Source organism: Perca flavescens, chromosome 20 (genome assembly GCF_004354835.1).
Source record: "Perca flavescens isolate YP-PL-M2 chromosome 20, PFLA_1.0, whole genome shotgun sequence".
NCBI lineage: Eukaryota > Metazoa > Chordata > Actinopteri > Perciformes > Percidae > Perca > Perca flavescens.
The window spans coordinates 750,854-765,025 of record NC_041350.1 but is presented as its reverse complement, the minus strand read 5'-3'; the positions used below and the strand labels follow the sequence as shown (position 1 = coordinate 765,025).

Sequence of the window (14,172 nt, the reverse complement as noted above, 5' to 3'; positions counted from 1 at the left end):
AATACAGGCTACTCGGACGTAGACCTGAGCCTACACTACGCTCATGAACGCAGCATGACTGCACTTCACCACCACACCACTAGGCTACGTCTGCAAACCGCATACGATCGATTTCACAGCAGTCCGAAGAAGTGATCTTGCTTTTGTCATTAGTTTTGTTTTCAATAACTTTGTAAACAGTGGCGGTAAGCCAACAGCTACGTGCAAGGTGTAACGTCGGACTTCATCAGGCATCTCAAAACGCACCCAGGCAGGTCACTCTCTCACACGCTAATGTGAAAGAGACGTTATTTAGCATATATCGTCACAGGTAACCAGCTAACCATCGCTAAGTGTTTTATATCTAAAGATTATATCTTTATAGTTAGTAGTTGCTGAGCCTCAGACATCCATGGTGCACAGGAGGCGGGACGCACTGATCCATCTCCCCAGGAACAAACGCTGTGTCGGGGGGGCAAACTCATGTGATGCGTAATTGACCCCGTGGATGATTTGTAGGCTATTATGAACAAGGTGTACTCCGGTCCACCAAACACTGGGTCTTAATTCGGCACATATTTGTGTTACTGTAGTCCTGTTTACTATTTCATTATTTCATCCATGCGTGGCTCAGCGGATCTGTGTGCACGGTCACCTGCCGTGGAGACGCCGGCCTCACTAACCTCTCCTCCTCTGAGTCTCACTAACCTCTCCTCCTCTGAGTCTCACTAACCTCTCCTCCTCTGAGTCTCACTAACCTCTCCTCCTCTGAGTCTCACTAACCTCTCCTCCTCTGAGTCTCACTAACCTCTCCTCCTCTGAGTCTCACTAACCTCTCCTCCTCTGAGTCTCACTAACCTCTCCTCCTCTGAGTCTCACTAACCTCTCCTCCTCTGAGTCTCACTAACCTCTCCTCCTCTGAGTCTCACTAACCTCTCCTCCTCTGAGTCTCACTAACCTCTCCTCCTCTGAGTCAGGTCTCTCTCATCCTGGACTCAGTTTCACTGAGCTACTAACACTTAATAAATAAAATAAATGTCATTACATCAGTGAGTTCAAACTGCTTATTGTGCATAATTTGGACTGACGTTGAGATGTATGTTGTTCTGTAACTGGTGTGGCGCTGCCACTATTCTCTTGATTTCCACTTCGACATTAGACATTTCTTTGAATGAAAGAGACGTTACATTTAGAATATATGATATCATCACAGGTAACAAGCTAACCGTGGCAAAGTGTTGTGCTAATGCTGGGAACAGGCACATTGTATCTTTATAGTTGTATCCATATAATGTGACAGACTTTTACCAGGTCTGAGGGCTAGAGGGATGTGTTAAGTAGACCCCATAAAGTTATTACACAACTAATTGTAATACTGTACTGTCTGGACATGCTTTGAATTCATAAGATTTATGGGAAAGATCAGATGGCCAGAGACTTGACTTGGACTCGTGGCAAAAGACTCTGCTGTGTGCATACTGCGCAAAAGTGCCACTCGCGCCTAGGTTATTTAATTGTATAGGTTGTTAGGCTATGCGCGGGGTGGGACAGCTTTTTTTATGAGATAGAGAGACCCCCTTGAAGACAAAAAGATCATTTGAACACTGGTTCAGTGTGATACGCACAGGTTTGAAATGTTCCTTATTAGAGAGGCTGATTTAAGAGGTTTTTTCTGACCCTTGTTGACCAATCATCTACGGTCAGGTGGTGTCTCCTTTTAACGGATTAACAAAGTGAACTGGGACTCCTAGGTTACAGCTCAGCGTGGACCAATCAGCAGGCAGGAACACAGACTCACCCACGGTGTAGAGGCTGGCGTCGGTCAGCTTACTGATGACGGCCTCGCTGGATAAACCCTCGTTAGTCTTCACCTCCACAGTGGAGCCCACCTGAACCACACACACACACACACACACACACACACACACACACACACACACACACACACACACACACAAACACACACACACACACACAGACACAGACACACAGACACAGACACACAGAAACACACACACACACACACACAGAAACACACACACACACACACAGAAACACACACACACACACAGAAACACACACACACACACACAGACACACAAACACACACACAGACATAGACACACAAACACACACACAGACATAGACACACAAACACACACAGACATAGACACACACACACACACACACACACATAGACACACACACACACACACACACACACACATAGACACAGACACAGACACAGACACACACACACACACACACACACACACACACAGACACACACACACACACAGACACAGACACACAGACACAGACACACAGACACAGACACACACACACACACACAGACACACACACACACACACAGACACAGACACAGACACACACAGACACAGACACACACACACAGACACACACACACACAGACACACAGACACACACACACACAGACACACAGACACACACACAGACACACACAGACACAGACACAGACACACACACACACACAGACACACACACAGACACACACAGACACACACACACACACACACACACACAAAGACACACACACACACACACACACACACACACACGCACGCACACAGACAGACACACACCTGTCTTTAACAAATGTTTACGACTCATCGCAACACAAAGATATATTACAAAATTCTTCTCCCCCCTACCCCTACAACCCCCCCCTCCCCCCCTCCTCCTCCTCCTCCTCTTACCCTCAGCGCTCCTTTGACCTGGTCGTCCTGCACCACCTGGGACGTACTTTCACCTTTCAGATTCACCTGCAGACACAGAGAGACACATACGCTGAAGACTTGTCCTCCAGAGTCAGAGGACAGACACAGAGACACATACGCTGAAGACTTGTCCTCCAGAGTCAGAGGACAGACACAGAGACACATACGCTGAAGACTTGTCCTCCAGAGCCAGAGGACAGACACAGAGACACACATACGCTGAAGACTTGTCCTCCAGAGCCAGAGGACAGACGTGCTGCTCCTGTGTCTTTCCTTTTACTATTTAAACTGACTGACTTCATTTCTAAATGGAGTAAGGAGGGCTGGGCGATAAAACCATCTCCATATGGGACCAGGTCCATAACGATGAGGAACTTCGGACATATTGTATTAGATATGGACACATCTAACAGCCAATCACAAAGCAGAAATAAACTGCTTTCCACTTCGGAAGGTGGCAGTAACGAGCACCAAAACTTGTTTGCCAACCGCCAAAAAACATCACTAGAAGAAGAAGAAGTTTTTGGCTCGTCAAAGTCCACGGCGCTTACCTACGCAGAGCATTGTCTGAGCTATCGGCGGTGAAGAAAATGGAAGAAATGAGAGGAACCGAGGACCACGAAAGAGACGGTGAAAGAGAACTGGCGTTATCCTCCTAAGCGGAGGCAGTTGTTGACAAAAAAAAAAAAAAGGTAACCCAACATGAATTATATGGAAGTGGTTTGGATATGTCCAAAGAGACGAAGCGCAGATTAATACGGTCTGCAGAATATGTCGAACCGAGACGGGAAACAACCGATCTCGCTCGGTCAGTTGAAGAGGTCCCATCCCAGCGAGAGTCTGAAGATGGCAGTCCACGGTAAAGCTCCATCGTCTAAGAATTTCTCCCATCTAGCGATGAAATCGTATAGACAACCAACTGACTACAGGGTCCATACACATTTTAACTAGGGCTGGGAGAAGAATCGATCTTTTTAAATCCAAATACAGTATAAATAATTGGGATGTTTAACAATCTTTGTTGCACACCGCACAGTGACTTTTCACTTAGAGGAAGGGTTTGCCTTTGCATTTTTGTTTATGTTGATGCACTTTAATTAAATACAATAAAAATATATTTTTAAAATATATTTACAGTTCACAGTTATTTTGTTTTAAATGGAAGAGGGTAAAAATTTAATCGTAAATCGAGTTTTCTATCATAATCATCGCAGATTTATTTAGGGGAAAAGAAATCGTCCAGCTATACAATCATAACCAATACTTCTTCATGACTTTTTGGCAAATTTCCATGACTGCATGTTCCACAAGAGGTCAGTGGACATTCTCCAATCAGAATACTGATCAGTGTTAAGTTGACCCTCAGAGGTTTAACTATAAATGAATGATGATGTCTGTGGTTCATAGATGGATTCTTAATATCTCTCCCTGAATACAACGCTGAGGTTAAGACCACGTGAAAATACATTTATTAATCACATATTATTATGCTGTGTTAGGACTGGGCGATATGGTTGAAAACTGTATCACGATATAAGTTTTTCATATCGGTCGATATCGATAATTATTGATATTTTTTATGACCTATTTAAAATAAGGACCATTAGAAAAATATATTAAATTTAAACATTTTTATTTTAAACTTAACCCTGCTCTGATTATAATCCCCTCAGTTATAAAAGCAGAAATGTCAACACAACCATGGAAAACACTCAAATAATTAAAATGTAAACAGGTCTAAAATCACAATAACACTTAACAATTATCTCTTAACATTAAGGTGCAAAATTAAAGAATAAGTAAGAAAAGCTTCATAAAGTGTAATAAAATAGTGCAAAATGTTAAATATAAGAAACCTGAGAAGGAACTATTTTCTGCAGGTTTAGTGCTAGGTTGGTAACCTGGCTTCTGGACAGTGCTCAGCACGTCTGCCTCCGTTATTTCTTTGTAGTGTTTAGTAAGTTGATGCAGAGTACCTCTCCATGGTGGTCTGCTGCTTGAGTGTTTGCTGATGAGTACCTCTCCATGGTGGTCTGCTGCTTGTAGTGTTTAGTAGGCGCTGATGCAGAGTACCTCTCCATGGTCGTCTGCTGCTTGTAGTGTTTAGTAAGGCGCTGATGCAGAGTACCTCTCCATGGTGGTCTGCTGCTTGTAGTGTTTAGTAAGGTGCTGATGCAGAGTACCTCTCCATGGTGGTCTGCTGCTTGTAGTGTTTAGTAAGGTGCTGATGCAGAGTACCTCTCCATGGTGGTCTGCTGCTTGGTGGTAAGGTGCTGATGCAGAGTACCTCTCCATGGTGGTCTGCTGCTTGTAGTGTTTAGTAAGGTGCTGATGCAGAGTACCTCTCCATGGTGGTCTGCTGCTTGTAGTGTTTAGTAAGGTGCTGATGCAGAGTACCTCTCCATGGTGGTCTGCTGCTTGTAGTGTTTAGTAAGGTGCTGATGCAGAGTACCTCTCCATGGTGGTCTGCTGCTTGTAGTGTTTAGTAAGGCGCTGATGCAGAGTACCTCTCCATGGTGGTCTGCTGCTTGTAGTGTTTAGTAAGGCGCTGATGCAGAGTACCTCTCCATGGTGGTCTGCTGCTTGTAGTGTTTAGTAAGGTGCTGATGCAGAGTACCTCTCCATGGTGGTCTGCTGCTTGTAGTGTTTAGTAAGGTGCTGATGCAGAGTACCTCTCCATGGTGGTCTGCTGCTTGTAGTGTTTAGTAAGGTGCTGATGGTACCTCTCCATGGTGGTCTGCTGCTTGTAGCGTTTAGTAAGGCGCTGATGCAGAGTACCTCTCCATGGTGGTCTGCTGCTTGTGCCGTGTTGCAGCTGCAGATGTTGTTGGACGTTGATGGTGAATACGGCTGTGCTCGAAAGTGTTAGCGCGGCTAAAGTGGTAAAACTAGTTTGTGGTCGTACCAGTGTTGGTGGGGACGACAGTCTGACGACATTGGTCTGACTACGGTCAGAATTATAAAATCCCCAAAACTGCCATACTGACTTTTCCTGTTTTATCAATGATTTCCTCGCTCGCTGCGGCACTCACTTTCCACTCCACGCCGGTTCTGTTATTGAAGAACACGAGACAGCGATGTGGCGCAACCAAACATGATACTGTTACATGATTGGCTGTTAGAGTGTCACTCCCCACGTTGCTAGGTTACCAGAGAGTGAGTGCCTTTGTTCATGCAACCAAACTTGATTCACAACCTCTTGTTTCTTCTGATGAAGAAAAACAAATTATCGAACGTTTTATCGACCGCATTTTCTATTGATATTGATTATGTGTCTATCGCGATACATATCGTTATCGTTTTATCGCCCAGCCCTATGCTGTGTTAAAAATAAAATTCTATGACTTTTCCAAAACTTTCTGGGTCTTTTTATGTTTCCAAAACCTTTCCAGGCCTGGAATTTGCATTTTTCAAATTCCATAACTTTTCCAGGTTTTACTTTCTAGCCCCTCCCATTCTGAGCGCGTTCTAACTCCTACGGTGGCCGACCCCGAAATTATCTCTTAATATCTCCATCGTTTACAGCTGCAGGACGGAAATCACCACGTTAGGCACAACCACGCTACACTTAGCCAAGCAACTAGAAAACTTTGAATTTACACATATAGGCTGAATTAGCTGTCGAGAAGAAAGCAGGTAACCTCGGTTCCTCTTTATTTATAAATAAATAAATAATTCTCCTTATGAGCTCTTTCCATCTTGGAAAAGCCACTCCAATATTAACTGTGGTCTCGTTGCTTTGCCTGTGGCGTTTAACCTCCTTGGCGACTAGGGTTGGGCGGTAATACGGTATACCGCGGGGTCTTAAATAGCAACGGTATCAGTTTCAATACCGTCATAAAAAAAATGCAATGCACTTATATAGGAGACAAGGATTAAATATTACATATAATTTATGTACCGTATTTTCCGGACTATAAGTCACTTTTTTCCCTACTTTGGCTGGTCCTGCGACTTATAGTCAGGTGCGACTTATATATCAAAATATATATAATTTAACATGTTTTTACATGTTAATTCATACTGAAAACATTACCGTCTACAGCCGAGAGAGGGCGCTCTAGGCTCGTGACAACTACAACGCTCCTAAAGACAACTGAGAAAGAAAAGAGACAAACTGCAGGTAGTAAAATATGCAGCCCCGAAAACGGTAATGGAGCAGCAGAAAGAGAGTTTGAAATGAGAGAAACTTATGAGGGAGACTGGAGAAAAGGTGACTCTTACTGCAGTGAAGAAAACAAAGAAAGCTAATCGGCTAATCGTGGGCTGAAAGATGTCCAGAGGAGGAGGAAGGAGTCTGGAGGGGCTCGTTCACGGTGCAGCTTCGTCTCCACGCCTTTTAATACCTCCGTGCTCCACGCCCTGCTAGCTGGTTGTTCTGGTGCTATTGTATAGTTCAATAACTGTTAATGTGTTACGGTAACATACCGGACACCTACCGTATTCAGCCTGTTGGTCTGGGTGCTGTTGTGTAGTTGACAGATAAAAAAAAAATATAAAAATAAAAAGAATTCTAAATAAATGAGACTTATAGTAATAAATAAATAAATACGGTAATGTGTAGTTGTCATCATGTGACAGTGTGGAGGAGAAAGTAGTATTGTGTAAGTAGTAGTTATGTTATTATTGTTCCAGTATTAGTGTTTGGTATTCAGTTTCTGAACGGTAAACAAGTTAACCGTTTGGTGCCGTCTGAGCCTTACGTCATCATCTCTAATTCGTCACGGTGATACCGTATACCGCGGTGACACAGGGAGGAGGGTGGACTGTATCAACGTTAGGATACGGCCCAACCCTAGTGGCGACTCCGTTACGTGTCCTAGAGCACATGTGTCAAACTCGAGGCCCGCATATCAATTTATGTTCACAACAGATTTTGGCCCGCCTCGATGGGAGCCAAACCCAAAAGACGGGAAACTGTTTTACAGACGGTGTGCAGAATTTGGCAGATTTGCCGACTTTGAGGCTCAGAAATTGCCACAGCACCAGAGAGGTTACACATCAGGCTGGGAAACCGGTGGTTGTAAAAAATAAAAAATTAATCTTTGATTTGCTAAACTCTATGATGGCTAAGGAACTTTTTAGAGCTTTATGTCGACCAAACTGTTATATGAGACACGAATAATACAGTCCAAAAGGTATTATTCAACTATTCGGTTGAAAAAGAAAATATCTTATCTTACTCACTGTAACCCCCAGAGTTAGACTAGTCCATACATACCCTTCTCATCTCCGTGCGTGCTGTAACGCTGTCTGGAAGGCTCCAGCATTAGTTTAGCCTAGCACAGATCCTGCAGGTAACTGGTTCCAACTAGCCTACTGCTCCAAATTGTGACAAAAGTGACAAAATAACACCAACATGTTCCTATTTACATGTTGTGATTTGTAGAGTCACAGCGTGTACAAAAAACATGTAAATAGGAACATGTTGGTGTTATTTTGTCACTTATTGGGAGCAGTAGGATTACTGGAACCAGTTACCTGCAGGATCTGTGCTGGGCTGATGCTGCTGGAGCCTTCAGACAGCGTTACAGCACTCACGGAGATGAGAAGGGTATGTATGGACTAGTCTAACTCTGGGGGTTACAGTGAATAAGATAAAGTCCCAGTAAGAGATGAGAAGGGTATGTATGGACTAGTCTAACTCTGGGGGTTACAGTGAATAAGATAAAGTCCCAATAAGAGATGAGAAGGGTATGTATGGACTAGTCTAACTCTGGGGGTTACTGTGAATAAGATAAAGTCCCAATAAGAGATGAGAAGGGTATGTATGGACTAGTCTAACTCTGGGGGTTACTGTGAATAAGATAAAGTCCCAATAAGAGATGAGAAGGGATGTATGGACTAGTCTAACTCTGGGGGTTACTGTGAATAAGATAAAGTCCCAATAAGTCGGCGTGTTCCCTTAATGTGATTCTCATGTTCCAATGTGGTCCCCAGTGAAGGTGAGTTAGACCCCCCCCTGTCCTAGAGAATAGGCGTGGTCCTCCATCTTCAACCGGCTTTCAAACCTGCCGGCTGTCGCGAGTAATCTCCGTCTGGCATTCGCCACGGTGCTACCGAGTGTAAGAGGGCGAAAGGTGGAGGTCTGTCCCGACATGTTTGGTCTCAACGGTTGGAGACAAGCTCTGAGGTTGGTAGATGTTAGAGCCAATCAGCAGCGACGTGGCGGTGAACTCGTGGTGATAAAAAGACGCTGGGTCCTTCTTATCTGGGCTGAATAAAAGTTTAGCTCGGTTTTGTCGGGGCAGAGATGGTCCCAACAGTTTCTCTGTTAAGGAGGTCTACGAGGTGGACTTCCTGTCCTCAGGTGGACCCGTTCCTGTGGCTCTTATCTTACCTTAACTTTCACCAAGCGTTTTACAGTCTTGATCTTGGCCTCGCAGAAGGCTCCTCTGTATTTGGCACTGACATCCGTCCCCACTGTCAGGTAGGCAGGCTCGTCTGCTGCCTGAAAACACACACACACACACACACACACACACACAGAGAGAGACACAAACACACATACAGACACACACACACACACACGGACGGACACACACAGGGACACACACGGACACACACACACACACACACACGGACACACACACACACGGACACACACACACACAGAGAGACACACAAACACACACACAGAGAGAGAGAGAGAGAGAGAGACACACACACAGACACACACACAGACACACACACACACACACACACACGGACACACACACACACACACAGAGAGACACACACACACACACACACACACACACAGAGAGACACAAACACACACACACAGAGAGAGAGAGAGAGAGAGAGAGAGAGAGACACAAACACACACACAGACACACGGACAAACACACACACGGACAAACACACACACGGACAAACACACACACGGACAAACACAGAGAGAGACACAAACACACACACACACACACACACACACACACACACAGGGACACACACGGACACACACGGACACACACACAGGGACACACACACACACGGACGGACACACACACAGGGACACACACACACACACACACACACACACACAGGGACACACACACACACACACACACACACACACACACAGACACACACACACACACACACACAGAGACACACACACACACACACACACACACACACACACACACACACACACAGAGAGAGTTATATTTTAACGTTATATTTTAGATGTTACGGTGAAGAACTAAATTATATTTTAACGTTATATTTTTTTACGTGAAAAACATGTCACTTGCAGCTACCCCACGCCACTTAAAAATCTAACTCCTACTGAGACAAACAGAGTCCTGGAAGAAGAAGAAGACGAAGAAGAAGAGCTTGAGGATATCGATGACAACAACGTTTGCCGCAAGTTGGAGTCCCAAGCGTATCAAAGTGGATCATTTTCCAAAAGGAACGTCTCCATTCAGACAACTAATGCTGGACTGACATGATCCAAATAAGCAGCAGCTCCCAGTCAGTACACCAGGGATCCACCCACATGGATCTTTTAGTGCCCATACCGATTTATTTCCCAGCAGCCTTAGCCGATGACCGATACAGGCAGCCCATTTTCTTGAGCCGATATTTGGAGCCGATACTGCTTTTCGCAGTATTCTGGAAATAATGGCGGGAAAAAACTATCGGCGAACGCAGCAGCCGCGTATCGGCCGATGCGTGTAAAAAAGCAAATATCGGTCCGATATATCGGCCGGCCGATAAGTAGAATGTATTTCACAACCTTAAGGTTGAACCCTGAACCAAAAGCTGAGAAGGGACAGGCTTTATTAACAGCTGTCATCTCTGTTTGGGTCCCAGACGGAGAGACACATGTTTAGAAATGATCCAGACCGGCCCTCACACTTCAGCACAGGGAATACGAGATATAGAGATATATAGATATAGAGATATAGAGATATAGAGACATAGAGACATAGAGATATAGAGATATAGAGATATAGAGATATAGAGACATAGAGATATAGAGATATAGAGACATAGAGATATAGAGATATATAGATATAGAGATATAGAGATATAGAGATATAGAGATATATAGATATATAGATATAGAGATATAGAGATATAGAGATATAAAGATATAGAGATATAGAGATATAGAGATATAGAGATATAGGAATAGCAAATCTCTGAAGCAAATCTTTTTCTTCACAAAAAGATGCCACATTTAAAACAGCTTGTTATGTTATTATTATTATTATTATTGTTAATTATTATTATAATAATGAGATATTCGGTTTACTTATGTGTGACAAAGAAAAGGATCCTTTTTGAAGAAGGCCGGAGGGCTGAAAGGTTTCCATCTAAATAAAACCCAGAGACACACACGGAGCCAGAGTGTGTGAGGCTTTGGTCTTACCGATCCCCCCCCCCCCCGTTTAACCCTTGTGTTGCCTTCCCGTCAACCTTTTTTCACAGTTTGTTTTTTCCAACGTTTTTAATTGTAAAATGTTTCTTCTACACGGCGTTCGGCGTTTATTTCTACGTCCCGTATTTTCTGATATAAAAACAAATTGAAAACAGGTCAATCTGACACGAAGTCAACACAAGGGTTAAGGAGCTCCAGATGCTGAAACTGATGAATGATCATCAGACCAAAACATCTGGCTTCAAGTTGACTTCCTGTTATTTATTTAGTTCCACTCTAACAGCTGATCCGGTAACTTCTGGTTTAACACATGCAGGCGCACTAGAGATCTCTACGTGACATACAGGGACCCATCTAATCCAGGGTCCTCCTTCTGATTGGGCTGAATATTTGGGCTGTTTGACGGGGTTCTGGTTTCTGCCCAACCTCCCAATTTGTTCCCAGGGAACCAAACCCCTACGATGTCACTCGGCGCGCTCCGCTGGTCGCCATAGTGACGGCGCCGTTGGTTACGGGAAGGTGTTTACGTAGGTGGAGCGTTCAATGCAGCAGGGTGTGAGGAAGTGAGCTTGTGACTGGGAGGTCGTCTGTTCAATTCCCAGACCGACGGGATAAAGATCTGGGTGGGGAAAGTGAAAGAGCAGCGCTTGTCCCTCCCTCATTAACACCACTGAGGTGCCCTTGAGCAAGGCCCTTAACCTCCAACCGCTCCAGTGGAGCTGCTCAGTGGCATCAGGTCAGACTGTGGTGGTACTGGGCAGCTCCCAGTATGAATGTGATCAGGTCAGACTGTGGTGGTACTGGGCAGCTCCCAGTATGAATGTGGAACTGTGTGAATGTGATCAGGGCGTTCCTGCAAAAAGAGAGGCTGCCTCTCAGTGAACCTTGCCTGAATAAATAAAGGTTAAAAAGAATAAAAATAAAAAGTGGACATGGAACTGGTGAGCAGAAAAAGTTGTAGTTTGGCAGTACTTTCAGTCAAAAGAAGGCCAGCTACAGGACAGGCCCAAAGTTTGGACCCACCTTCTCATTCAATGAGTTTCCTTTTTATTTTCATGACTATTTACATTGTAGATTCTCACTGAAGGCATCAAAACTATGAATGAACACATATGGAATTATGTACTTAACAAAAAGTGTGAAATAACTGAAAACATGTCTTATATTTTAGATTCTTCAAAGTAGCCACCCTTTGCTTTTTTTTTGATAACTCTGCAAACCCTTGGTGTTCTCTCAATGAGCTTCATGAGGTAGTCACCTGAAATGGTTTTACCTTCACAGGTGTGCTTTGTCAGGGTTCATTAGTGGAATTATTTCCCTTATTAATAAAAAGCAAAGGGTGGCTACTTTGAAGAATCTAAAATATAAGACATGTTTTCAGTTATTTCACACTTTTTGTTAAGTACATAATTCCATATGTGTTCATTCATAGTTTTGATGCCTTCAGTGAGAATCTACAATGTAAATAGTCATGAAAATAAAAAAGGAAACGATTGAATGAGAAGGTGGGTCCAAACTTTGGCCTGTACTGTACATCCTGTTGTCATCACCGCGTCTCCCGACAGTTGTAACTGATTGGTCAGTAGACGGGAGTCCCAGTCCTCTCGTCTCCTGTCTCTTTGTCTGTCCTCTGTCTCCTCTCTCTGTGTCTGTCTCTCTCTGTATCTGTCTCCTCTCTCTGTATCTGTCTCCTCTCTCTGTGTCTGTCTCCTCTCTCTGTATCTGTCTCCTCTCTCTGTATCTGTCTCCTCTCTCTGTATCTGTCTCCTCTCGTCTCCTCTCTGTGTCTGTCCTCTCATCTCGTCTCTGGGTCTGTCCTCTCGTCTCCTGTCTCTGTCTCCTCTCTCTGTATCCGTCTCCTCTCGTCTCCTCTCTCTGGGTCTGTCCTCTCGTCTCCTCTCTCTGTGTCGGTCCTCTCATCTCCTCTCTGTGTCTGTCCTCTCGTCTCCTGTCTCTGTCTCCTCTCTCTGTGTCTGTCCTCTCGTCTCCTCTCTGTGTCTGTCCTCTCGTCTCCTGTCTCTGTCTCCTCTCTCTGTATCCGTCTCCTCTCGTCTCCTCTCTCTGTGTCTGTCCTCTCGTCTCCTCTCTCTGTGTCTGGTCCTCTTGTCTCCTCTCTCTGTGTCTGTCCTCTCGTCTCCTCTCTCTGTGTCTGTCTCCTCTCTCTGTGTCTGGTCCTCTCGTCTCCTCTTTCTGTGTCTGTCCTCTCGTCTCCTCTCTCTGTGTCGGTCCTCTCATCTCCTCTCTGTGTCTGTCCTCTCGTCTCCTCTCTCTGTGTCTGTCTCCTCTCTCTGTGTCTGTCCTCTCGTCTCCTCTTTCTGTGTCTGTCCTCTCGTCTCCTCTCTCTGTGTCGGTCCTCTCATCTCCTCTCTGTGTCTGTCCTCTCCTCTCTCTGTGTCTGTCTGTCTCTCTCTGTGTCTGTCCTCTCGTCTCCTCTTTCTGTGTCTGTCCTCTCGTCTCCTCTCTCTGTGTCGGTCCTCTCATCTCCTCTCTGTGTCTGTCCTCTCGTCTCCTCTCTCTGTGTCTGTCTCCTCTCTCTGTGTCTGTCCTCTCGTCTCCTCTTTCTGTGTCTGTCCTCTCGTCTCCTCTCTCTGTGTCTGGTCCTCTTGTCTCCTCTCTCTGTGTCTGTCCTCTCGTCTCCTCTCTCTGTGTCTGTCCTCTCGTCTCCTCTCTCTGTGTCTGGTCCTCTTGTCTCCTCTCTCTGTGTCTGGTCCTCTTGTCTCCTCTCTCTGTGTCTGGTCCTCTTGTCTCCTCTCTCTGTGTCTGTCTCCTCTCGTTTCCTGTCTCTGTGTCTGGTCTGTAGACGGGCGTCCCCGTCCTCTCGTCTCCTGTCTCTGTGTCGGAGGTCTTCCAGCTGACTGCTGAGTCTCTTTTTGACACGGGAACTGTACTGCTGCTGAGACAAACTGAAACCTACCCTGTCCATTTACTACTACTGAACAAGCACAGTGCTGACAGGTAGGGTAGGGGTGGAAGCCCCCTATCAGAGGCATCATGTCATCTGTGTGTGTGTCTGTGTGATGGTAGCTGTATAAACTGGACAGA

The 14,172-nt window shown here is 45.0% G+C and overlaps 1 protein-coding gene across 1 annotated transcript in view; it reads right to left on the bottom strand.

Moving 5' to 3' along the window:
• The window catches only part of arid4a (AT-rich interactive domain 4A), a 64,081-nt gene that overhangs the window by 49,147 nt on the left and 762 nt on the right, over positions 1–14,172 (bottom strand). Inside the window, 3 exon segments of the mRNA XM_028566277.1 lie at positions 1,778–1,868; positions 2,718–2,783; positions 9,079–9,189. Coding sequence (XP_028422078.1) covers positions 1,778–1,868; positions 2,718–2,783; positions 9,079–9,189 — 268 coding nt within the window.